Genomic DNA, 27,676 nt, shown 5'->3' on the forward strand with positions numbered 1-27,676 from the left:
CTCGCGAAGCTAGCTATACTGCTTTGGCGCTCAGGAGTGTTCATTTCGTGAAGGTAACTAAATATACTGCTCTGGCACTCAAAGGTATTCTACTCGTGGAACTAGCTAAACTGGCCAGACTCTCAAAAGAGTCCAACTAAAATAAGAAAAGAACCGTAATACTTTCCTCGAGTATTGCTCGCAGAATCTAAATTTTTTAAACAGATGAACTATATATGGTTCCCACGTAGGGAACGGCTCGCGTATTACTTGAGCGAAAGGTGAGCGCACAGCGACAACGGACATCGAAAGGGAAAAAGCGGCAGGCAAAAAGGATGCACGGTATCGGGCACGGGTAGCCTAGCCGAGACCTTCACCGAGACCCAGTTGGTCGACATTGCCCCTGTGCGTTGCGCCTGCCACCCCACCATGCAGCTTGGAGGCTACAGCCACCGACGAACGCGTGAGTAGCGGCAAAAGCACACCCCCTACCCGATCGGACACGCCGGGGCTGCTCCTAGCCAGCGTTCACCCTGGCCTAGGGATTGCCTTGCTTCCCCGTTAACCGAGACGAGGTGAGGAAGCGGGGTAGGAAGACCAGGGGGGTAGGATATACGCGAGGGTCAAGGAGGGAAGCGCAGGATAGAGGGCTCAAGGGTAACGCCAGAAACGCAGGCGCGAACGCAGACGCAATAAGTCGACGAAACGGCGCCGAGCATTCCGACGACGGCAGACAACGCGGCACGATCAAGCCGAGGTAATCGTTGTGCTACGATCTCATTGCGTCGCATCCCATTTCAGCGTGTAGAACCGCGACTACGACCCCAGGCGTCCAAAAACCAGCCATGGGTGTGATGAAAACCGCGTCAGAGAGCATCCTGGAGGAAACCGTGGTTCCCAGCGAGGAGGCCAACTACTCCGTACCGGGTCACGCCGGTAAGTTTTCGTGTATCTCTTAAAGTGTTCCTGTCAACCCTGTGAAACATGTCCTCTCGTGCACCGCGATAGCTATATCGGAATTGGCCAACATTCTGTCTAAATTAAACGGACAATTTAAATTAAGTAAAAATACAAGACTGTCATTAAAAAAAAAAAGGAGGAAGATCAATGGTCCTCGACAACTGATTCCTAATTTCTCGATTCAACGATTAAACTTTTCAGTTGATCAACCAAAGCATGTCTTTCTACAATCGAAATTCCAAATCTATCTACCAACTATAAACCGTTGTTTATCTTTGCGTGGAGAGTATTGCCCCATCTCTGATAGCGACCCGGGCCGAGTCGCATTCTAATGCAACCATCGTGACGTTGGGAAGAGCTTGTGCTTAATCGCGAAGAGAATTTAAAGGCGATGTGGCGAGCCGCCCACACGAGCCACTGCTAACAGGTGTTCGAAGATACAGATATACCGGCGACCGCGCTTCCGCCTATATACGTTGCGCTCGCGGCGTATGAAGCGGCGGGCGACTTTGCTCTCGGAATTATTCAGGATTGCACTTTCGATCCTTGCTGTGGTGCTTGCTCTGCGGCCACGGCAGTGGGGATTAAGGCTGTCGATTAATAGCTTGCGGTCTTGGGGGGATCGCAGTTGGAATCGAGAGGTATCGTTTGACACCTGGACCCCGATAGGGCTCCTAAGGCAGGACGTTAATCCTGAGTGGCCGAGTGAGTGAATTTATTTTCAACCGCGAGAGGATATCGATGCGTTCGATTCGAAATTAATCGAGTTACGAGATGGCGGGCGACGCAAATGTTTACCTTCTGCGTAGAGGGGAACTTTAAGTTGCTGATCGTTACATAGACGTGCATCGTGGACACCTCGAGTATTCGAAATGATCGTTAGGGTTGATAGGTTGTTTTTCTTGATTTATGATTGGTTTTATTGGTAGTCTAGGTTGCTGTTATATCAGTGTTATGTTCGTTGCCATGCGTCGTATCTGTGACTCGGTGTTAACGGTAACTAAGCTGCGAATGTTAATTCATTTGACAAGTGTAAATGTAAAGGTAAACATGAGGATGTACGCAAATGCAAAAATATGTAAAATGTTTTATGAGGTAAGAGATAGTATTCAAAATGTATGTAAAAATTTGAGTTTGTATAAACATTCACAGTCTACTCCTGCATCGCAAAAGCAACGTACATACGTGATGGTTTTCGATTTTATTTTTATACGAACAAGTGAGAGGATAATTACAATAATCACTTGAAATGGGTCAATGTAAAAAATCATGAACGATTTGAAAGTTTTGTGAAAAACATTTTTGCCGTCGTTTGAGCAGCGATTTGTCGCGCCATAATTTCAAAGTGGTGCATCGAAAGCAAAACCGTGTGGGCGTTGCGTTTAATCTGAAAGCGACACGCATCGACTCTATTTATATTTACGAAGAATCGATACCGGCCGATACAAAGTTTTTAAAGGAGCAATCCCCCTTACACCGCGGTTCAAGCAGAGAGAAGAAAAGCAACTTGCGAGCGAAACGTGGCTCGCATTTCATCGGATCGCATTTCCATGTTTAGAGACTTTGAGAAACGGTTTTTCCAAACTCCTGGCTCTCTTTTATCGAATATTTATTCAAAGTGCCTATGGTCCACGATTCATTGATCATCCTCGGTGAAACGGAATATTTGGTGTTATCAAAAATGAATTTAAATGACGACAGCCTTCGATGGAATTTTGTAAAATACAATTTTAGAAAGAGAATTATAATGATCTTCGTCCATTAACCTTGATGTTTCATCAAGTATCACAAAACAATATTTTATCGACTATCTCTTGCTGTCCCTGGGTACCAATCGATAATTGTACGAGGGCTGTCCTAATTAGGCTCATTGTGGCAAGAAGCATTCGTTTGTTTAAAATAGAACAAATTATAAATATGCAATTTTCGTCATCAAAATGAGAGCGTAATTCCGATGAAATGTGTCCTAACTAGGAGATCCTTTTTCATAGCTGGTTTGCCAATGTAACTCAATATCTCGTTTGTTTTCAACGGAAACATGAAAAAGGTAAACGGAGATGTTGGTGCTCCCGGCGAAAGGAGCAAACCGACGTCATATTAAAGACGCGGAACAATGTGGTACAATCGTCCTTGGCCTCGTAAGAGCGCCTACGGCTCGATAAGGAACTCATAGTCTTCTGGAAACAGCGAATTTTAAGCGCTCCCTTTCACACGGAAATATTAACGTGGGACGGTGCTGATAATCAATGGTAGACACACCAGCCTTTGATCCGCTTAAAGCTTGATACCACTCCAAGTAATTTAACGTGAAAATATTCCCTTTTCATACGAAACTAGGTAAAGGGCTATTTCCTTTTTTAAATCGAATTTTCACGAAATTAATAGTGACGTTGATTCCCATTACGGTCATTAACAACGTAACACTTCGCGAATATTTCATGTTTTATGTTTGTACTCCAGAAATCAATCATCAAGTGTAATCCATCATTCTTGATCGCGTAGCTCTGATGACCGTGATTAGGAATGTCAGATGAACAATGCGATTTGCAAATTAATTTCATTCGGTCCGTGATAGATTGGCGCCTCGAGTGTTCCTGCTTTCTCCATTTTGATAATTAACTGTGCCAAATTGAAATACTTTCATTCCAATACTATTAAATCATTTTTCCTGTAAATACTCTTTCTTTTAATATTGGATGTAGAGAGGATCGAAGTAGGCTAATTTTTTCGTCATATCGCTCACTGTCGGGTTCATTCATGCACAAATCTGTAATTGGTGACCCGCTGCGGCGTCGCTCGACCAGATCAGGTGAACCAATTCGACTAAATTGACCCTTTGACGTGGACATTTACGACGAAGTTATTTTCGAACCAAAGCAGCTTTAGCAGCTTCCGCTGCGCGAGCACGGAACGGTCAAGGACTATAATCATTCGATTCGGAAGCTCTTTATGCAAGCTCATCCAGTGCACCTGGAAATGAGAGTCCTGTGGAGAACTATGCGTTTCCACATCTAAGAGATTCGATTAACGAAGACGATTATTTCTCGCCTTGATATTGCCAGCCTAATGGGCGCTGAGACTTTCAAATATGCGCTCTCTGCGATGCATACGAAATTAAAACGGAAAATTTAATAAATCTTCGTGCTCAACATATTGTATATTTTAATCATCTTACACACATTCAGTCCTATAAGTATTCGTACCCCTTATGTTCATTCAAGAAATTTGTCTAAATTAAATGACAGGTGTGATGTTTCCACACTAATTTTTTATAATACATATTTACATGAATACATTTTACACATGTATATATTTATAATGAAACATTTATTTAAAAACGTCGAACCTATTACTTAATTTAGACTTTCTTCAATAGATATAGAGGGTATGAATACTTATGGGATTGACAGTATGTACTTTAAAATTTAATTCAACCCTTTGTAATATTAAATATTATATTATATTTTATATAATATTATATTAAAAAACAAAATTCTGAAGCCTCTTTTAAAAGATCCTTTATGTTTGCACTAGTGTCAACGCTTCAAGAAAGCTATAAGAATTTATAATAAACTCTAATGATACTAAGAAAAACACATTTACAAAATTAGACTATTTAATGTAGTATGATTCCTGTTCGCACATTTTGCAACGAGATGGCACAGAGTGTAAAGGGTTAAAATTAATTGAAATATTAAATGCACGAAGCATTCCGTGAGAAAGTATCTCTTATTTGTACTTCATTGAAAATTTCAGGTAGTCTTCGTTAAACTCGAAGAGAACCAAATTGCAAGAGTCAGGAACGTCTAGGTATACTTTGATTTATATTCTAGAAATTATCATATTCGGACCACCAAGCTCCCACAAAAATGGAATCCAAAGCCTTCGCCTTGCGTTAGCAGAAACATTATTATTCCAACGGTGTACGTTTCTGTCCACTATAGCCCTCTCAAGGAGGCTAGGTATTTCTAGCTCAACCTAGAGAACGCTCGTCTGGGGCGTTAGCATGTGCATTAATATTTAAAGCGTGTAGAAATGCTACCGTAGTTGCAAGTCACGAACTCATTATCGAAATCTTGTCTCGTAGCGATCTAACAGACCAACGGCGTGCGAGACATTAGCATGCTTGGATCATTCGATTACAAGAATTCTGGAGCCCTCGTTGGCTAAATATTGTCGTTGTTATGGAGACAGGCAGACTAATTAATAGCCTAATCTGTCGGCGTAAACTTCATCAAGCGTTCCCCTTGCCAGAACCACGTTTAACGTAAAGTAGAGATAGGGAGGCTTTCAAAGTTCCACTAATTATATTTATTCCGAACGTTTGCTCGTGCTTGGGTCTACATTCAAAAAATAAAAAGGTTACAACTACTTTTGGAAACCAAATATAAATTTTTCATTTATCAATATTATAAAAAATACTACAATTTTATACATCATGTATCTGAGAACAAAAAATCATGTAACCATAATGCTTTCACATAACTAACGTTGGGTAATATACCCTACAGCTGGTTCTGGCAGTAGTCCTCTGTTTCAACAGACTCGGTTTCACCCTCCCTCTCGTACGATATCGTGTCGTCGTAGGCGAAGCATGGGGTGAAGCAAGGGGTGACTTTTCTACTCCCGCAAACATCCACCCCGCTGCTGGACGACGTTTTGTCCTCGCCGTGTTGCTCGCCCTGTTGTTTCAACAGCTCCATTATTTTGTCGTCCAGCTCCTCCGGCGGTAGAACCTCTCCTTGGAACTTTTCAATCACGTCCAGGACAGACTGCATCGTTTTTGTGAAATCGGGCTCGAACATCTTCCCCTCTGGATTTTCCTTGAACAAGTACTCGGCCTGCAACAACGGGATGCCGGAATGAATAGGAGACGATGGCTTTCAAAAGTACGTTGCAACAATTCTCTGTAATTTCACTTCCACGATTATCGTTACGAGCTTGAAGAATAGATGCAGTGGGTAGTTGCAAAGATTGCATGTAACAAGGGAACATGGCGAACTGTCAGATGCCAATTTCGATGAAACTTTGCGTGAATGCTCGTTGACACGACCTACGAACTGATCCCTATTTCGTTGCTGCTATTCAACTTTAAAGAATGAATATATCATAGATAATCATTTTAATCGTATCTAATTTCTTTTATTATATTTACTAATTCTGAGAGACATTGAAAAATGTTTTTGCTAAAAATTGTCACAATGACTTGTAATTTAATAGACAAAGTGAAGAGACGAGATCCTTTTTAATTCAACTTTCGAAAAGGAATTGTTCGAATAAAAATTGCGACTATTATGAAATGAGATTAAATTTTCCATTGGACGTATGAAAGCTTGTTTGAGCAACCGTCAGGGCAAACTTTAAGAAATCGCGATAGAGTCTTTCTGTTCATCCATTGTTTGAATAAAATTGTCTCCATCTACGATTCTCGGCCATTTCGCTTTATTCTGAGAAGCATTCGATTCAGACGTTAGAGTATGCAACAAGGGTACGTGACAAACGAAGCTCGTAACGGAATATCATTCGATATTCTTTCCATGAGCGTGATGCACCATCGCACGCACAATGCGATGCATGCGTTTGCTGGTCCACTTAAAAATGGGTCGTGCAACGATTCACGAGTTTCCGGCCCAGTTTTGCCTTCTAATCTCGCCTATGTTACATTGTTTTCCCTCTTCAATACACCCCATCGTTGGAGCGTTCTTTCAGTGCTCTTGGATCGGAGTCGAACGATCGAAAAAATGATGACGAGGCTGATTCATTATATAAACGTTTGTAGTCAATGAAAATACTTCTGCGGAGTGACTCTAAAAAGTATTTGGGAACAAATTTTAGGTGATGTCCCTCAGTTTAAAATAAAAGAATCAATGAAAAACTTTAATTCCAATTTGTTTAAAACACGGTTGCCTCACAAAGAGAGTACTTTTTATGTTCCATTCAATATTTTTCAATTCACCTCCTCTTGGTGAAGAATACAATGACTATGTTAATTATGTAGTTGCTTACAACATTTAAATCCGATTACAAACATTACTCTATGCGTTGCCTATTCACGCCCTAACACAAAGCGTTTTGCAGTTTCATTTACATTCTACCAGTCTCTTTGAATGAACGGTTTGGAACAATCTACACAATTACGTGTACGTGTTGTACGTTACCGTATTGTGCACTGAAATATCAGGAGTGAGGTATTATTCGAAACTCTTTTCGTGTTTACACGATGACCAAGCACATTCTGTTATTGTGAGTCTCGCCCATCATTTAGTCGGCCACTCGAAGGGAATCAAGAGCAGAAACACGCTTCAGCGAGTGTGTGCTCGAATCGTGTGGGGGTGGGATGTGGGCTGAAGGGTCATTTCAGAATCCCTTTTTGAGTGGTATCGACTGCTCGTTTTTCTTTGCAAAAAAATGAAGCTTTATCGAGTATCCGACATTGATACAGAGATCAAACACCGAGAATCATAACAAATTGATGAAAGAGATAATAATATTGCAAAGGGATAGGTATTTTACAACGAAAAAGAATTTCCTTTTCCACGTCCCGTTTTCCAATTGAAAGAGATGGTTTTTATTTCGAACCATTTGTATCTGTAAGTAAATACAAAAGATCTTCCAGAGATATGTAAGTTTGCACCGACCAATTATTTGCAAACTGCTTGATAACACGTCGTTTACCAACTGTGAAAAGTAGAGGTAAATACAACGAGACTATTCTTTCTTACTTTTCGCACAGAACTTGACCTTGGTAGAACAAGAATGTTTTTCAGATATCTAGAGTATCTCAAAGATAGTAAACGCCACGGATGCTCCCTCAGGCTGACAAGCACAATGCTTCCGGCTCAGTCTTAAGGAGGTATCGAAACCTGTTTCAGTGGAGTAACAGTTGCACTAGTGCAACGGTGAATTCTAATTACATAAACGTAAACGTGGAACGCGTTCCATTTAGCCTCAAAGGCTATAAAATAATCGCCAATCCTTATGTAACGCTCGAGCGTGAAACAGAGAAACAATTGAAACAAAGCTCCAATTTCAGTGAAACGTGACCATAGAATCTCGACAAAAAGTAATGTTCCAATATGATTGTCGCTACGTCTGACTTTCGGTCAATAATTTTTATCTCAGTTTTCAGCTGACTCTCGCTGGATAGTTTTACCATTGTGATCGCGATAGTGTTCCTGAAATTCCTGTTGTGCCTGTTTATCCTCCCATAATGTGGATCTCAACTAGACGGAAATTTCGTGCGTCGTATTGTCTACAAAATCGCGTGCATACATAGGATCGTTTATAGATATTCGAGCTATTCTTCTTCAAAATAAGGATCCATTTGAACACATTGAAATTAATTTTCGAACAATGAAGTGATGATGCATTTCATGTCGTATATTTTACACTTCGATGATTTGTGTGTTGACCTGCTTGTGTTATTGTAGCACGTTCAAAAATAAATTGTAAATTCTGAGCCTTCTGTGGATGAATAAATCTATTATGTCCTTTACTAGATTTTTCGTAAAAAATTATACAGTGATATTGTTTCGTGTATTCTGGGACTAAATTCTCTATTCGAATGTGATCAACAAACTTATATTTATTACATTTACCGCGTCTATCTTGAATAAAGTTTATCTTGTTTACACGAGCATCTAGCTGAAAGCGCATGAAAATCGTGGCAAATTGAATCTTCATGGCCTGTTCTGGGCTTCACTCACTAAGACTGTTATCAAGCACTTTATTCGCACAACTTATTCAGGAGACTGAGGAAAAGTGGCTTCGCGAAGCGCAGCGATCGTGACTTCGCCAACGGGTCTCCTCTTGGTGAACTTCGTTCGTTCTTACAGTCTCGCGAAAGTCCAAAACAGCGATGGAGTTTCATCACTTTACTTTCCACGGTTTTCATTTATCTGCCGTACAGTTATGCGAGTTGTTCAAATATTCAGACGACGTGAAAGTTCTACCCACCGCTAAACTCATAACTGGTAATCGATTGGTAGAGTACTTTGCGTTCAAAATAGAAGGGGAATAAAACCTCGTTTATCAGGATTAGAAGTTATACTTGTTTTGAATGGAGTAAGACAATTAAAAGAAGCCAAATTTTATCTGAACAGTCTTGTTCTTCTTTTTCTGTTCTGTAATTAAAATCTCCCTCACAGTTTCTAGACATTCATAATACGTCTGCAATAATTCTTGATTTGTCGGTAAATCCACGTAATTGATTGCTGCATGAATTTCGTTTCTAGCAGAATTAAGAAGTAAAATATAAATTGTAGGGGATTACCCGACAGCAAGATTAACGGGGGTTTACTGTAAATGCGAGCCAACGTTCCCTACAGATGTTCTCGATCTCTCCAGAAAATACAAAATGCCGTACTCGCTGGTATATTGGAAAACTCGCAAATCAAACAGAAGAAGGTTGTATCTCTCGTAGTTTAGATATCTGGACATCGCCTCTCGATTTCCTCATACGTGCATGACGTAACGAGTATCTGGGTTAGGTTTGAAAGCTGCCTTTGGCTATACTTCACTTTTAGACAATTATGTAATTACTTGGGCGTGACATGTACACTTTCTTTTAATTTGCGTAACAAAGACGTTGAACAAACATTTTGAACGCTGTTCACGTGAAACATGCTAGACGTTCCATACAAATCTTGAGGTATTATGTGCAAAATGGGCCTTATTTCCATACACCTGAATGCTGTAGAATCTTTCATAAAGAAATAATACTTTTCACAAGTCTTCTGTCTTTTCAGTTACAAGAATACGCGAACGACACAAATGAATCTGTAAGGGATCTTCCTCGATAAAATTCCACTAAATTTTATTCATATTCAATTACCAATTTACCACGCACGACTTCCTACCACCAAGAGCTTAAATTTGAGACCTTTTAGCGACCTACGAGACACTCTAACCAACAAGAAATGAACGAATAGTACATATGGCTGGAACATAATATTTTCGATACGACAGAACAAATCCCGACACGTCGAGTAAACTATAATATATATGCCCAGAATGTAATATCGCGCGTGCACCGCGTCGATTTTCCGCGATAACCGCGACTGTATTGCGAACACCGCTTTTACAGACACCTGCGACGAGAACGCGAAAACACTCGTCGCTGTTACATTTACGAGCACGATTGTAAATGTAACAGCGAGACTTTCACCGTTACGAGTACGGGTGCGAACGATGATATCGTAAAATTCCGTGCAACAAAGCGTACGTTGAACTGTATTGCATCGACCAGACAATATCTATACCACGAATCACGTAGACCAAATTTTCATTTCTTTTTTTCAATCTTACCCATTTGACTGCAAAGGAAATCTGTTGCATCTTAAAACAGAGATATCTGGATTATGTAAATTAATTTTTTTTGAGACTGTTAAAAGAAAATTGAAAAAAAGTAATTTCATTTCATTTAAAAATAGTTTCATTTTTCATCCTGTTGGACATCTTGAACACAGTGTATATTATTATTGGTATCTTCAAAAAAAATTTTTAATGCTTTTTAAACATTATAGGTTGAGGCTAGAGTTTTTAAATGATGGACTTACGTCACGTTCATAATAAATGGCTGACGTATCGGCGAATATCGAGGTGGCATCGTTTTATTGGGAAGAGGTTTAGAAGTTTCACGGGCACAGAATCGACAAGCGGTGGTGTGTATCGGGTGTGCTCCAGAGTGGAACACTCCAGCAGTCGTTACACACTCTAGAAAACGAAATCTTCAATCTTGTTTGCGTTTATGCCCTCGTCGAACGCGAACTCCTTGGAAGAAAAATATGGAAAATATTTTCCAGCAAACGTCGAGACCCAGTAAGGCTAGGAACGTATTAACAAGTTTTCTTTGAAAGGAGAGGACGTGCTTTTTTTCTGTTTTTCACTAATAAGTAGAGTTCTTAGACCTCCTAGTGTTATTTATACTTAGATCAGACTTGATCTAGAGCAGCACATAATGTGTTAGATATTTCAATAGCTCCTCGACATTCTTCAAACATAATTTCATCTACACGGAGTCTTCAGTTTTGCCATTTTTAAGGGTAAGAGTTCTCGAGATCCCCAGTGAGTTCAATATTGAAAAATCGACTGTTCCTTAGAACGAAGTTTCTCAGTTGTTCGTGACTCGTGGTCCATTTCTAAGTTTCATTTCTCTCCTACCATTCCCCCTTCCTCGACACCAGTTATAACCACTGCTACGTGGTAAAAATAATAACGTAAGTGATAGAACGAGTACGTTCAATTTGTTTTGAAATTAAATGAGGAAAGGGTGGTTCTAGTGTTAAACAAAAATCCACATATTATCATAATTTACCATCCGTACTTTGACGCAATTCGCGAAGGACTAGCATTATAAGTTTTACTTGCAAAATCGACGAGTATATCGCATAAGCTCGAAAAGGGGGCCCTCGAGCAGCCGTGGCATACAATCGAAAACGAAATCTTCAATCATATTCGCGTTCACGGCGTCGTCAAATGCGAGCTTCTCTGGAGAAAAATACGAAAAATGTTTACCAGGAAGTGTCGAGATCTGCTCATATTACCGAGGCAAACATGTTCGCCATATGAAATTGTTCCGTGAATATTGAAACGCTTCGATCACATGCGGTTCTAGGAATTACAAAGGTGGTGCTTCAATGTTATTAAGCGAAGCTGCTTGGTGGTCGTAAGGAGCTGCGCACAGGATCCAAGAAGACTCATGGAATATTCCATTTATCCATATTAGAGCATGTATGCAAGGAGTAAGTCGTGTAGAATCACACTCTTTTCCTGTTTAGCCGAGCAAACTCGTAGAAAGTCCAACATATTTATTTTAACATTGTTACACTGTCATTCTTTAGGAATTCAGTTTTATTTTCCTCCAATTGACATTACAAAGATAGTCTTCGATGACTTGTGTACTGACCTGCTTGTGTTATTGTAGCACATTCAAAAATAAATTGTAAATTCTGAGCCTTCTGTGGATGAATAAATCTATTATGTCCTTTACTAGATTTTTCGTTAAAAATTATACAGTGATATTGTTTCGTGTATTCTGGGACTAAATTCTCTATTATAATGTGATCAACTTACATTTATTACATTTACCGCGTTTGTCTTGAATAGAGCGCATGATTTATTTTCCTTCAGTCCAATTCAGATTTATTAACCGACTTTGAAAAAGGTGGAGATTACACAATTCGAAATGTATATTTTTTTCCATCTATTGACATTACAAAGTTATTCTAGGTTTAATCGCGTTTTTCTAGAATGTTTCTGGAGCATCTTGCGTCACGATGGCCTTGATAGGGTCGATCGAAGTTCAAGGTAAAGTTACCGTCAGACGGGGATGAATAAATGGCGAATCGAGACCGACCTTCGATGATCATACTCGTAAAATGTGGAAAGATATACAGGACGTAACGCTCTGTAGAAACGTGTTACTGTGAATTTGTTGGATCGGGTCGGTTAGCCTTCAAATAGGGAATGCTGCGCCGAAGGTTGAACGAATGGGAGCGAGAGACAGTAATTGCTCGATAAAACGAACGCAGTGACGGTAATGTTACCGATGAGCTGGATTGAACTCGAAGAATTAGCGAGAAAGATACGAGACCATCTAGAAAAAATTAAATTCACCTCAGGAAATGTTGCTCTAAATGTAAGATTGCTACGTGATAGGAATGACGGTTGGTCATAAACGAAGCGACGCTATGTGCAGAGATTATATTTTATTATAAAATAATCTCAATATTATGACTGTAATGTTTACGTTATGAAATTCTATCTCATGCGCTACTCACGTCGCAAAATGTACTGAAACTAAACCACTACTTAATCAAAAAGAAACTACCTAATCCTGAACTAATTGCTTGACATCACAATTTCTTCATCTTTTTCTGTTCAAACTTGAAATCCCACGAGAGCAAAGCCTGAGGCAAATGGACTAGCTAAGTAGGTAGTTCGAGCAAGTTTTTTTTATGCCAGCGTTCATTAGACTAGTTGGAATCGACAATGATTTTCGGATCTTACTACCGAGAAATCTTCTCCGTACGGACCTCCGTTACCAAAACTCTCCAAGGCAGGGTCATTTGCTAGCTAAACGTTCTAATATTCGAACGTGACCTTGTAGAATATCTCTTTTGCTATTTCAACGTTCTTCAGTAACGGTTAAAACTAATTTTGATCGACACAACTCAGCGTGAAGTAGCAAACTTGGCGCTAACATCAAAGCAGAACTATTTAGAATATCTTTTATTGAATCGTTTCATGGTAACGGTTAAATCTAAACTTGATTGTCACAATTTAGCGCGAAAAACGCACTTCATACTCGCGTCGAAGCAGAACTGTCTAGTCCTAACTGCAAAAACCAGACACGGAACAGTTTATACATTGGAAAGTACTATAAGATTTGCAGGAATGTATGGCACGGTGAAAGCTGTCTCTGCAGGCATTAAAAACGTCTTTATCAAGAATCTGTGAAGCGCTGAGGCCATTATAAAAAACAGGTTACATAGGTGTAGACAGTCTATGATAAAAAAAAAAGTTGAAATCAATATTAAGTATATTCTTTACTTATTTTTTTTTTTACATGGTTTTATTTTTCGTCGCATCTACTGCTTGGTAATTAGCGACGGATTTAATTAGATTTCTGTTTGATTAGTGGTACTGTATAATATTTTAGAGTTTAGTGTCCTTGAGATAGTTGATGGGTGTTCTTCACTTATTATATTGACAAGTGTAGACAATTTTATCCAGGATCTCAGATGACTCGAAGAGGACAGTCAACGTGATGCAACATCGAGTTCCACTCCAATTTTCCGCCAATGTCTCGCGAATTGATAATTGGCCTCTCGATTTTCGAGCACTATCCGAGGCATTGGCGGATAGAGCTACGATAAAACGATTTCAACCACGGATTGATCGCGTGGAATGGATCACCTTTTAACCAGAAAACGTTAAGTCGAAGGTCGAGCCGCGAATGGAAGCATGAAACGCCAATTGCTCGAAACCCGTCGGGGCTACGTCGAGGGGTAATGGGAATTTACTTCCCGTCGATATTGCGCTCCTCTTTTTCTTCGGCTGTTCGCGACGGCAGTTTGTCTTACATAAAAGCGGTGATCGATACCGCACCAGTGCAAACATCATTCAAGTGTAGCTAGCCGTTAGGCATCCTCGATCCCGTCCAAGGTTTTCAAAATTACCTTGAACATGAACGGGATCGAGACATCGACGGAGAGGTTCAACGCGGTCGGCTGACAGTTAATCCTGGACTTCGTCACGCTCCCATTACTATCACGGTTCGATGTCCCGAAGCGGATCGTCATCTAATCGAGGGAACGAGGGAACTTTATAATTATACATGTAGGATCATGGGATCTAGATAGATCGACGAATAACACTTTGTTTAACCCTTTGCACTTCAAGCAATTTGGCTATATGCAGGTAACCAACTCCAACACCATTTTTCTTAGATTTCTGAATTATGGAATGGCTACGGAAAACTCCTTGCAGTTTGTTAAATTATACGACTTTTTTTAGAATTTTACATTTTCATTAACCAAACATAATCATACACAATTACTAATAGTTTAATGGAAATATTGTCCTTTATTTGATTATTTATATGAAGTTGTTTGAAACAAATAATGGACAACTAACGTATTTGTTAACGCTATAGCTTAAGAATATTGATCTTATAACTAATTGAATTTAGACTACCCATCGCTTATTAAAATTTAATGGTAAATTGTGGGCAGTGACATTGGCTGCAGGAGTAGAACGTTTTCAAGTTCCTGCGCAGTACGTACAGGTGGCCTTAGGAGTGCAAAGGGTTAACCCATTCACTGCGGAAACAAGAGAGGATAATTTGTTTAGAGATGCAGCCATTATGAATGGTTAAACAGAAATTATTTTATATACAGGAACCTTGCTTCTGCGATAATTGAGATTCTGCCAAAAAAATAACTCCGAAAGTTAATAAGAATTTTGTGTTTCCCTTAATAGAATATTTCGGCAATTCAGGGTTTCCACCAATGGAAATTCAATACCCCTTCCTGAGCAAGCAGCATCTCAGATTACAGCGCGGATCTACATATACTATACCTAAAAAGTATCGGCTTGAATCCCAATCCTCTGGTGGTTAGTTTCCGTATACACATGGAAGAACAGTAGATCGTTACTGAGTTGCCTTAAGGGCTCTTTCTAGTTTAGAACCCTAAAATTGTTGTGGTATTTTGGAATTTGTTTTCCGAAAACTATTACAAATCTTATAAAAAAAAAAGAAAGGATAATACATAAAGAAAATAATTGAATTTCTAAATTTTGAGTTCAAACTTAGAATCAGCAATCTTAAAACCCCTTTCAGCGTCCAATCATGCAATCGCGTGAAGTTCAACGACTTTTAGGTAGATTGGTATCGAATGGAAATCAGAAAAGGCAATTTGTCGAAAAAGCTTTTTACGTGTCCGAGTTTAATCGCCGTCCTGACACACGGTGATTCCGATTGTCGCTCAAAGTTTCGCTTCAGCGCTTGAAAATGAATAAATTCGTTAGAATTCGCTGTTCAACTTTCATTTGATTTCATTGTGATGTACTCGAATTGAAAGATAATTATATGTGTCAAGGCCAAACCTGGTCTGCGACGTTTTTCATAAATTTTTGATGACGAAAAAGATAAGTGAGGATCGAAAACGTTAACGCGAATCAGTTTTGAAAATACTATTAAACGTTCATGATTTAAACGCTTTTAACCAAAAGTTCACGGAATTACTTTTTCGATGGCCATACAGTAACATTAACGAGATCCAGCTGTGTCTACTTGTTTGCATTTCGACGTGAATAAATTTACGTGGATTAATTTGAACGTTTGAAGCTATAATACTTAACCATGTGAAAAGACATTTTCAATGCTGAAATTCGTAACTCCTCTTTACAAATCAGTCATATCCGGTTAGCGTTTCAAATCAATTTTAATGATGGGACATACAAGCTTTGAATTTCAATGAAGAGAATTTATGTTTTATGGAGAGAATGTTGTATTCGCTAATTTTACCAAAACTCTACATATATGGTATTATATCCTCTACGTAGTTCTATCTATCTATCATTTAATAAATTCACATCAGATGTTTTATCATTATTTGCTTGCGCTATTCGTCGATTAAGTCACCGACAACAATGCAGTGCATAAGTATGGACAGGAATAAGTTATGATAAATTAATCGAACGTCCCCGTTCATGATGGGAGATTAGCAGTTCAATCTTGCGTAAATTTCTTGAATGATAGCTTCAATGGCTTATTGCAGAAAGTCTCACCAGGTGTTGCACGTCACACGTGGTTAATGCATTTCCACATTTCACCCAAGTAGATAGGGAATTCTTGATAAAAAAATTCCCTAAGGATTCTTAAAGGATTAGGTTATGCAAGGCTATTCATTGCCAGTGTTGAAATATTTGATGAATGTTCGCATCAAGGCTGCCAAGAATTCCGATAAATTTTTGAAGTAACAGTTAAAGTAAACATCTCTAGCTAGTAGAACACTGAGGTGTCCAGTAGTTTGTAATTAACTAAAAAATTAATACTGAATACTAAACCTAAATTCACTGTTACTTGATAAACCATGAACTCCGTCATACTTTTAATCCCTGGAAAAGTCGAAGGAAATATCGCGCGATAACAAAGGGAAAGAAAGGAGTAAAAGTTTCGCGGGTAATTACCAGCGAGAACATCGTACGCATTCTAAAGGCACTAACAATGGACGTGTAAGAGAGTATTCGTTGGACTTACAAGAAAGTCGATCGGGTCGTCAGGTCTTAAGTTTGCAACTTCGATGAGACCTTGTGTCAACGTGGGCAAGATGTACTTCACGAGGTAGTGTCTCAAAGGCATTCCCATGAGGCTGAGTCTTTCTTCTTCCTCCTCCTTCAGTTTCTCCATCAGACTCGTCTGCGAATACAAAATACTACGGTAGTAACATTTTACTTTATTTTTTCGAAAGAAGGTAAGTCCATTATATTTGGTATTCGAATTTGGACTAGTAACCCATACAATTTTGCGCAGAGTGCATTTTCACTGATTAGTTTCGTGCAGAAAGGATAACCGCTGACGATCAACTGTACCGCTAATATTTTATATTGGTGTTGAACGAGAGGGGAAGAGGGCATGTTTGCGTGGCGAATGATTTATACGGGCTCCCTTCGATTTTCGATATTCATTTATCGAAATAGGAAACCGATGATTGGCATTTTCCGATAGCGGATACGAAAAGGCACTACATAAGCGCTTCTAATGGAACTCCCACTTCTATCCAAGGTATATTACAATTAATACCGTTCAGAACTATTAAGTAACTAATGGAACTAAATAATAGAATGAGATACAATATGTATTTTTAGTAATAATTGGTCGCTGGAAGAATATTAAATTTCACCACCACCAAAAAAAAACGAAAAAAAAATCAGTGAATCGAAGTGAGATTTGTTGATAAACAACGCAAATATTTTTGTAGAGGAAATACGGACAAAAAGAAGGTTTTACGCGACGGACGCAATTTATCGTGTTATTTTGACGAAAGCAAATAAAAACCAAATTAGAATTACAAATGGCTCCATCCGCTCCAGCCACGGCGGAATCTGAAATACGTTTTTGCGAGATACTTTTTCGCGACTGGGAGCAACTTTTTTGGAAGCTGAAAGTTTCACGAGTCCGGACCGTAACGTAAATCTACAATTTCGGACATGTGTTTTCGAATAAAACATTGCCAGAAAGGTTCTGGATTTGAAGATATGATACTGAAATTCAATTTGAAACGCGTCGAGGAAGCAAGAAATTAGAAATAAAATACATCGTTTGTCGTAAAAGTGTCTTGCGATGCGTGGCAATAATTTTGATATAAGCAATTTCAGAGGGGAACTATAATTTAAACGACGAATAATAAAGCAGTGCTCTCCAAATTGTGAAGTTGACATTCACAAAAACAGACTTTCCAAGTATTTTATTCGCGCAGAGCCCTTCAATTATAACAATATAACAAATTTAATGTTAGAATAAAAAAATGAGCATTCATAAAAGAGTTTCAAAAAAACGTTTGGGAGATGCAGATTTAAAGTGGCTTGACATTGTTTATAGGAAGATCAACGTGCGCGTATTATAGCCACTCGAGAAACGGTGACTTCCATTGTTAAGGCAGAACACATCGCCCAATCAGTTGCTAAAAAAGGAGACAACCGACATCGAATCGATATAAACGCGGTTCTCTCTTTATCCATTGTACTCAGTTCTTTGTTTTGTCATTTTCATTCGGTCGCATCGAATTGTTCAGCGTTCGCGTTTCCGCGGTGCAACGATTCTCATATCTGCTCGAGCTTTATCGTAATAAAAGGATGTGCGTTTTATAAATACACCGAGCAGAGCAAGACAATGGCTCGCGAGAAGGTTGTGGAGAGGTGATACAATTGGAGTGCAGCTCTCTTTAAACTCAATCCGTTACGTGAACGCGTTGCAAAGTAGCTATTCGTGTTACGACCACGTTCAATTATTTCTTTTTCTCTTACTTACTTATTTCGATTATTCAATTTTCACATAAATTTGCTTTGGAAATAGAAGTTCTAATTAAAAAATCTAAAATAGTTTTGAATGTATCGAATATATAAAAAATACGAGTTCCTTATAGAGGATGTTTTCACCCCTCGAACAATTTTCCAGCGCCAATCAAAAAATTCCTGCAAAACCTCGGATTTTTTAAGGTGTAACAAATGCCAAACTTCCCTTGTTAGCTGAACCAGTCCTAAATATCTTCTAAGTTATGTACCCCTTTCCTTCGACTCCCTGTAGGTGCTAGCTTAAAGCGGATAAACGGAACACACACTAATCTTGGTACATTTAACCAATTTGCATGTACCATTAATTCCAAACAATAAACTCTAACCCATTCCTCCATTTTCTGCTCGCGTTCCCTCCTGCGTTCCAAGACCTCTCTCTCCTGTTTCAGCTTTGCGGCGGTTTCCGTTTTTTGCGCTTCCTCTTCGGCGCGCTTTCGCGCATCCCTCGCCTCCTCCGCGGTTAGTCCTGACCAGATAAAAAGCACTGTAGAGATTTGCACGGTTGGGAGACACGGAAAACGTGTCCCAAGGCTGCACGCGTAACTCTGCAGAAACGAAACTGAAAGTTTGATTCGCTTCGGATTATTACTTCACGACGAACAATTGAATTTATGTAGTGGGCCAAAAATTAGGTCAATATAGAAGGTTACTTCTATTAATCCTTTCCACATAAAGTGTAAGCCTTTGAAAATTTTTTGCTCGAGAAAATTTATTTTGTCTGATCTCTACCAAAGTTCTCTGAACTTCCAAAGTCCCCTCAGAGGGGACATCTGGGTGCAAAGAATTAAGAAGTTACTTCAGTTTTAAAGGAGAGATATATAAATATGAAATTGATACAAGTCATATAAAGTAAATACAAAATTCATATGATAGAGGGTTAACCTTTTGCACTCGAGGGGCGACCTAGAAGCAACAGTCTTTCTTTAGCGATATTGATTTATAAATAGGTCCCTAAGCTGTAAACTATTACACTTTCAAGTAGTAATAAGATATTTTATTTTCACGATTCTTCAATCGTGGTAGTCTAAATTGTAATGAAACTGTGTGCTCTCTGTAGTGAAACTGTGATCGAGAGCAAAAGATTGATGTGAAATCACAATGTATCGAGGTATCTGTAAGTAACCACGTCTCGTTTAGCACACCATTCTGTGAGCAAGAGTATGAGATGACAAATATGTCTGAAGTTTGCAGAACCCCATGGTATTTTCGTGGCAGGAAAGTTATCTCAATACATGTTTCTTCTGGACGAGAAAAGATTGCCACCCTCTCGACGGAGTGATAAATGACAAATTCGGCAACATTGAAAGTATCTTGTATCTCGTTTCTCACCGTAGTTCCTCGGCGGGCCAAGTCTCTCGAGACACTGATGAATCGAGGGAAACATGTCTGGACAAACGTCGTTCTCCACCGAGATGATCAGCGGGTGAATTTCAATTTCGTCGAAGAACTGCAAAGGTGTGTTCTCGTCGGTGTTTCTGCTCCTGAAATCGAATCGATCCGCGCAAAGTTCCGCTTGAGTTCCAGAATTTTGCAAGCTACTTCGAACAGTTTTTGTTTTCACACAGGTAATCATAAATGACGGTGATGTGGAAGTGGTTTCACGTATTTGGTTCACCTTGTATAAAGCACAGAAGCATATCCTTGCAAACGAGAAACTGCGACGACTAAAACGACGTTTGGGGTTCCGTTTGACGATATCATTATACAAGCGTACCCTCTAAAAAGTTTCTGAATTATTGATTCCATCGCGATGCACAGTTTTGCGCAGTAAGCGACCTTTTCACGTGTGCCGCTATGTTTTCCGATTGAACCCTTTATTTACTGGCAGGACTTACAAGTCCTGTCAATTTTATGATGATACTGTATTAATTAAACGCTTTGAAACCTATTGCGACTTTCAAATCCACTTCTATGAAACTCGTTTTTATTTGTTGGATGGCAGCAGCTTTTTTTTTTGAAAGCTTGCTAGAGACAACTCCATAAGATGATTTTAAAAACTTTTAAGAAATTCAGTAAATAAAGGGTTAATAACGTTCGCCGCCATCAATTATTCCGCGATTCGGATATATTTCCCTTTGGGTCGTGACAATTCTTGACGAATCGTAATCATTATTGCGGAACGCGTTTCATGCAGTGTCCTGCGTGACGATTGAATTGAGGTTTGCTCCGACGTAAACATTATTTTTCGTATCTGTGACAATTGTTTGAAAAAGTAATATTTCTTACATTTAGATATTTTCCATTATTTCTTTGTAAGAGTATCGATTAACTAGAGTTATTTATTTTAAACGATTCATGAATATCTGCACTTTCTATCGATATAATGGTACCCACATGTTTTATGAATAAAACGATCGTTTAGCGATTAAAAAGGTCATTCTGCCTGTATATAGAAAATTTACAATCAATCTCTCCGAATGGAAATTTTTAAATCGCCTAGTACTGCTGTACCATTTCAGATAAAAGAGGGAAGCGTTATTTATATCGCCTAGTCATAAAAGAATGTATTTCTCCCTCCATATAAATGAACATTCAACGTTTGTTCTTATTTTTTGTTTTTCAACATTCGTTTCAATGCTTTTCATCAAAGTCATTCGTGATTAATCTAGTGTCGAGCGATACCCGTAAAACAGATGAAGAAAATCAGACAGAAATAAAAGTAAGTGGAAATAGATAAATGATCTCATATTGGGGAGAAGAACGAATCACTTCGTCAGGAAAAGTCTAGACGGTGCATGTAGCTGCTAGATGTAATTTTTCGCAACTGATGATGATCAATCAAAAACTACCCTCGTGTCCTTTAAATGCCCCGATGATACCTGCTATTTATATTGTTCGGATACTATAAAGAATATTAGTAAATCTTACTCGGTAAATAATAATGTACATGAAAATCTAGCGAACAACTCAAGAAGACCATGGTAATAACATTATCAGACTTGTTGATTCGAGTTATATGAAGAACTCGAACTTCGATCTCACGATTCGTTTTTTATTCAATTATCGACTCGCATCCTGCAATAAGATTTTATCATATAACATTTAAACACAAATCGGTTTGACGTAAACATCGTGAAATGGAAATGAATTTTTTGTCGGTGATAAACGAGTCGCATATAAGTTCTTCCTGTTACGTAAGGAATAATTTTACGCGACCCTACAAGCTATTAAACTCTGCAAACTGCTCAATTATGCCGTGGTTTTCCTTAATTAAACTTGTAACGCTAGTTTTTGTAGGATTTTTTTAAACCACGTTACAAACGGTCTTCGAATTCAATTACCGTTTCATTAACACTCTGTTCCGCTCTCGGGGCTCTGAGCGTTTCCACTAAAACTGCAATTAAATGCATTGCAGTTCGTTTCTATCGAAGTAATGTCTGCTATCGATGTCATGAAAAATGGAAGTTCCTGTTCGTAATTTCCCGAAGAGCAATTTGCCCTAGTTGGTCTCAATTATTTCCACACGATCAGTATCAAAGTAAACGAAACGCGATGTACCTGTACTCCTTCAACCGCCGTAACATGTGTTCCTCGGTATAATGAGTACCCTGAATCTCCCTCTCCGGTCGCTGGATTATCCGTTCCTTCAGGAACTCGTCGCTCGCCTCCAATGACACCACCAACTCAGGCATGATCGTGTGACCAACTTCGCCAGCGTCTGTGCCCTCTTCGTCCATGCCTTCGTCTTCCTCTTCGAGTTCGTTCAGATTTTCTCCAGCGAAGAGCGTCGCAGCTTGCTCCAAAGTCTTCGGATATCCGTCGAGAACGTATCCTTGATTTCGACAGTCCTTGGAGCGAAGCCTCCTCAGAAACAATCTTGAACAGAATTATACACGGACCGTGGACCACGGCTCATTGAGAAGTTTCCGATAATAACTCGGAAAAGTTAATTTCCCGAGAAGCAATCCCGTGAATGCGACGTCCGTAAAAGGAATCGATCGCAATTATACGGAAACGCCGGCCTGGTATCCGGTTGCTCGACAACTCCCACGCGCGCGTTCAACTTCACGAAAACGAGGCGGCACGCTCACCGTTGCGAAATGCAATCCTATTAGGTTGAGTAATGAGTTACGATCTTTTTTCAACGGGATGCCGGAGCTGTGTTACGCTTACAGGACTAACGGGTACCTGGTGATCATCAGTCTTCCTTCCTTTAATAATTGTGTACCGTGCTCCCACGTTAAGTTGCCGTTGAATCAAATTCGTCGCTCCTACTTTTGTTATTGGCCACGCGGTTCATAACAAATGCATTGTACACTACACTGTGCTATGTATTAGGTGGAGCGAGCAGTATAATTCCCTTGCCCCGGTCCCCTTCAGTTTCTTGACTCTCGACAATTTAAATTGGGAGCACAGTACTTATATATGTTTCCTGTAGGTCTGTAGGAGATTTTGTTATTCCTCTATTGAGTGTATGAGGAATAGATAATGCTTGGAAATATCTGTTGGAACGGGTACTAAGTGAGGCTTTTAATATGAATTCGATGAGTCCATCTTCTTGAAAGCTACAATTCTTGCGAGTCGATACGCAACATTCTATAATAAATAACGCTTAGGAAGACACTGATATACTATTGCTTTTTTACTTAAGTTTGAATAAAGAGAATTGCCACTTCAAAAGGCCTCAGACGATCTTTATGTTATAGATTGGAACCCTAGGTTGCCACCATATGCCAATTATCCACGTTTTATTCTCCATTTTCCAACTTCCCTTTGAATCGTAAAGTGTTGCGCGAGTACCTAATTCAGTCGTCCAACTTCTTTGGCGAGCAGTCATTTTCCTCTGGAAATTGTCAGAGCGGTTGCACTTTAGCTGCTTAAGTTCTCCCGTCAGTTTCAAAGCGACGCTGATAGCGATTTTAATGCCGCTTCCTCGAAGCGACTTTCGCGACTGTCTGCGCGTCGTTTGAACTTGGTCCGACACAGGTATCGTTTCTCTGTGCCCCAGACCAGTCAAACTCGTCCGAAATAAAAGTAGGAAAAGATGGGAACAAAGGAAACGGAATCTTAAACGAACTGAAAACTTTCACAAAGCTACGACACCCTTTCGTTCTTCTTCCCGAACTCACCTGATTGTACCGCCATGTTTCCAACGAAAGTCTGTTAAAAAAAAAAGTTCCGCTTGTCGCGCGTTTATTTCATATAGAATATAACAGACGACGAGTCGAATCGTCGACCTCCGTGAAATTAACGAAACCGTCGTCCCGTATAATCCTTTCGAGCGTCCTCTATCCTTCTCACCGCATTTTTAATAGAATCGACGAAGCGATTTGTTATTCGGTATTATCAGCCACTCGAGCGGAAACTTATTGCCTTTCCTACAGAGTTTTAGTTCTCTAGAACGGATCGATAGGGTGATTCTGCTTTCACAGATGTGTACCGTGTCTGTTTGCCCAGCTCGCAGCAACGAGCACAGGCTGATTTATCGCAGAACTTCCAAGCGGGAATTTCCGGGGGAAAATTCCTGATACATAAAATCGGTGCAATCGGGTGATAAGATTGTGTTTGGTTTGGAATACATACGAAACGATGATCGATCTTGTCGGGACTATCGATTATTCGCTCTGGATAAAGGCTGACTTATTAGAAGGAAAATCTACGACATAATAAAAATTGTTATTAAGAGTGTGGAAGGACACCAAATATAAAATTTTAACTTCGGGAATTCACCCGTTTGAAAGATACAGATACTTTAAAGGAAGCTGCTCAGTCACTGTGATCGTTTGCTTCGAACACGTCACCATATTGTTTTACAAATTTGTTTAAATAGAAAATCGTCTATTATTTTGGACGAGAGACTGCCGCCATAAAAACTAACCCTGACAACTCTGATTAGTCTTTTTGTCTAAACTCGTTAGCCGATCACACTAAACCATCACTCATGACACACACATACGTACATATCTCTCGGGCATTCTTACCTTGTTGCTGAATATAGCGAAAAACTGTTGTGACGGATTTATAATTGAGAACCTGTATCCTCTAAATGCATAAATTACCGAAGCTAAAATTGTATATCAGGGGTCCTTTCGTATCCCGCATAGTACCCACCAAGTTCCATCTCGATCGGCCACACGTGTCTTCCGGAAGTATAGCCGAAGAGATTTTTTAAAAGTATTTTTTATTAATGATTAAAACAAATAACTAGTCGGTTGCCTCGTAGCCCGATCACTATTAAACCGTAATGGATAAATCGAGTTTCGACTGGATGAGTGAATCCTGCTTCATTGGCCGCGATAAAGGACGAATGAGGCAGTTAATTAAATGAACGCGGTCTCCTAAATACTGGCTTAATGCCCAATTGATGGGGTGCCTTATTAAATGCTGCTGGCAAATGCGCGATCGATACCAGACACGGATCAACCATAAGCGCGACAGCAGTCATTTTTTTATGTTAACACTACAACTACCACGCCAGTTAATTATTGGCAAATTTGAGAATTGAATACTATTTCTCAAACTTTCAACTACAAAGGTGAATAGTGTCGCCTCTTCGCTATCTTATTTAAAAGATGTAGTGTTAGTATTAGGTTGACCATCGGTAGTTCTATCGTTGAGTGTTTAACATTCGAATGACGTCGAGAAAGTTTGAACTAACTTGTTCAAAAGAGCGTCGTCGAGACGCCCTTTGTTCCTCTGCATGTTCTGTTGTATTTCATCTAATAATTCCTGTAGCTCTTCGACGACTGCAGCTTCCTCTTCTTCGAGGTCCTCGTCGTCGTCAACGCGATCACCTCCGCCTGCTTCTTTAGCCTCTTCTCCTTCAGCCACGGTCGTTGCATCCTCGATTTCACTTGTCTGTTGGGAGAATTCACTATTTCAATGTCAGATAAATTATCCTCATATAAACAAAATGATTGCTTTGATGTTCCGAAATAAATTTGTAATTATAAATATACGCATGGGTACAGCTTATTCATATACTTATTTATAATGTAACATTTATTTGGAAATATCAAATTCAATCAATTAAATTTTGACAAATTTCTTCAATAAACAAAGATACTACGAATAATTATAGGACTGACTGTAGTCTGCACAATTCTCCAACGATTGTATCTCGAAAAAGAAGAATACGATTGTCTGGCCAGGTAGAAGTATTTTCCACATGAAATGCAGATACATGTTTTGCCCCAGCATCTATTTGAAAATGATATGTAAATACCTGAAAGGGGCTGCACGAAAGAGGGTTGAAACGTCGTTGTTGTTCTAATAAAAGCACCAAGGTTCCAGCAAAATTTATACGCTCACATAACAACAAGGAAGGAGAAGATGCCTTCTCCAAACAATTACGATTGAATTTATCGGAGAGCAATCACAATTGACCCATATAATTTTACGAGCATTGATTTATTATACGAACATGATGCTCCCAAGTGTTTCTCACATCTCTATTACCGAGACTCGCTTTAATACATCGTTCAGAAAAGGATATTAATGTTGCCCTACATAGGGTAACCATTTCGATTAAAATGTTGACTAATTTTTTGCTCGAAGCATCTACTTGATGATACAAATTTTCCTCCATCGTATCTCACACAGATTAACCATTAAACCGGATAATCGAAGTTTTACTTCACAATTTATTGTTCCATAGGCACGGACATGAACCTTACGAGCTCTTCTACTTTTTTAAGAGCTATAATGGTTTATACAAAAGTATACTTAATTGTTTCGTGTATCATTTGGCAGGATCGCTAAATTAACACTAAACCTACCGGCGTCCACTTGTAACTATTTCTACTGTGATGGGACAAATGACTAGTTGTAAAGACACTTCCTTTATTTAAATACAACAATATTTTACGTGGACCTAAATTGATTAATGCATGAAATAATTATGTACAATTCATATGTTGTACATAAAAACTGTATACAAAAATTTGAAAACGGTCACTTGACCGTTCATGGTAGGTTTAGCGTTAACGCATCAGTTGATATCTCTACTTCTAAAAATTTCTGTAAATGTTCTTAAAGGAATTTGAACTAACCAGCTTCCGAATCGTGTCCTCGATGAGCGACTTCACGTGAATATAATGTATATCGTAATGCTTAGCGAGGTATTGGGCGACCCTGGTCTTCCCTGACGCTGGAGGTCCCAGAACAATTATTTTCACAGGATGTAAATTCCGTGCTGCTCTATATTCTCTCACGATAGCGTTGATGTTGTCACGGAACGAGCCATCGAAGTGCCACGATATCCTGTCCACTATGTACGCAGGGTCGACGTTCAGGTTCATCGTCATCATATCGTATATCTGTTGCGTGACTTCTGGTAACAAGAAAGCCTCCTCCTGCTCGATTTTCCTCACTTTTCCCGTGGTGAGTGCTCTGCTGATTTGCTGCGAGAAAAAATGAAACAGGTTAACCGTAACGTCGATGATACGTGTCCAAATTGCGAGGATACGTGTCACGACTCTCTCTGAACGTATCGATGTCCCGAAACACCATGTCACAGAATGAGCGACAGATAAATTCTACATCCAAAACGATTAAAACTGTTACACACAGCAATCAACCAAACAGCAGTAATCATCCTAAATAACACGCTGTCGAACACATGCACATTTTCCTTTGCCACGTGTGCAACTCTCAAGATCTGGGTTAGGTCTGGGATATCCGAGGCAAGCTAACTTTAAATCTTTCTTATTATAAACTTTCTAATTCAAGGTCATGCTGCGCTACATGACTGAATTTAGCATCGTATCAACTATAACGCGAGAGGGATAAAAATATGTAGTTCTATTAACACGTTCGTTGTCGCGTCACCCATAAGTGGGTGACGGTTATACTTCCGTGGGGACCCCGTTACCCGAATATGGGTAACACTCTTCTTGTTCAAGTTAATAAGATTTTCGATTCGATTTTTAAAAGGAATTGTATGGAATAAGTATTGAAATATAAATATATGATATACAAAATAGAAATATTACTAATATAAAATGTGATAAAAAGATCACACTGATGACACAGACAATACTTTACAGCAGAAACGAATTTTTCAAATTAATCAAGATAGTAATGAAATATAATATGATAAATAAATTTTAATTAAATTGTAATCAAAAACGTGGTCACTAATAACCTCGTAGTTAATGTAACTTTAAATAAAGTTTTAAAAAAGAACAGAATGAGTATTGCAATGATACGTTTCAAG

At 39.2% G+C, this 27,676-nt stretch overlaps 2 protein-coding genes across 2 annotated transcripts in view; one reads left to right on the top strand and one right to left on the bottom strand.

The window, feature by feature from the left end:
• Positions 1 to 688: 688 nt before the first annotated feature.
• The window catches only part of LOC128896214 (synaptotagmin-10-like), a 48,939-nt gene continuing 21,951 nt past the window's right edge, over positions 689 to 27,676 (top strand). Inside the window, exon 1 of the mRNA XM_054159425.1 lies at positions 689 to 915. Coding sequence (XP_054015400.1) covers positions 825 to 915 — 91 coding nt within the window. The 5' untranslated portion in view covers positions 689 to 824. The remainder of the gene's footprint in view (positions 916 to 27,676) is intronic.
• On the bottom strand, positions 5,383 to 27,073 carry LOC128896196 (adenylate kinase 7-like). Its single transcript, XM_054159402.1, has 8 exons — positions 27,029 to 27,073; positions 26,511 to 26,861; positions 25,118 to 25,317; positions 22,018 to 22,335; positions 19,849 to 20,000; positions 18,846 to 18,985; positions 16,706 to 16,864; positions 5,383 to 5,780 (listed from the first exon to the last, which is right to left on the bottom strand). The coding sequence occupies exons 1-8, from the start codon at positions 27,053 to 27,055 to the stop codon at positions 5,445 to 5,447; spliced, it is 1,683 nt and encodes a 560-aa protein (XP_054015377.1). The 5' UTR covers positions 27,056 to 27,073; the 3' UTR covers positions 5,383 to 5,444.

This window comes from Hylaeus anthracinus, unplaced genomic scaffold (assembly GCF_026225885.1).
Source record: "Hylaeus anthracinus isolate JK02 unplaced genomic scaffold, UHH_iyHylAnth1.0_haploid 0, whole genome shotgun sequence".
NCBI classification, from domain to species: domain Eukaryota; kingdom Metazoa; phylum Arthropoda; class Insecta; order Hymenoptera; family Colletidae; genus Hylaeus; species Hylaeus anthracinus.

Excerpts from the sequence above, each read along its gene's own strand:
- LOC128896196 (XM_054159402.1), bottom strand. The coding sequence starts at position 27,055 with ATGATTACTGCTGTTTGGTTGATTGCT. Across the intron at positions 18,986-19,848 it reads TGGCCCGCCGAGGAACTACG|GACTAACCGCGGAGGAGGCG; the intron begins GTGAGAAACGAG and ends TTATCTGGTCAG. Across the intron at positions 5,781-16,705 it reads ACGACCCGATCGACTTTCTT|GCCGAGTACTTGTTCAAGGA; the intron begins GTAAGTCCAACG and ends CCGTTGTTGCAG.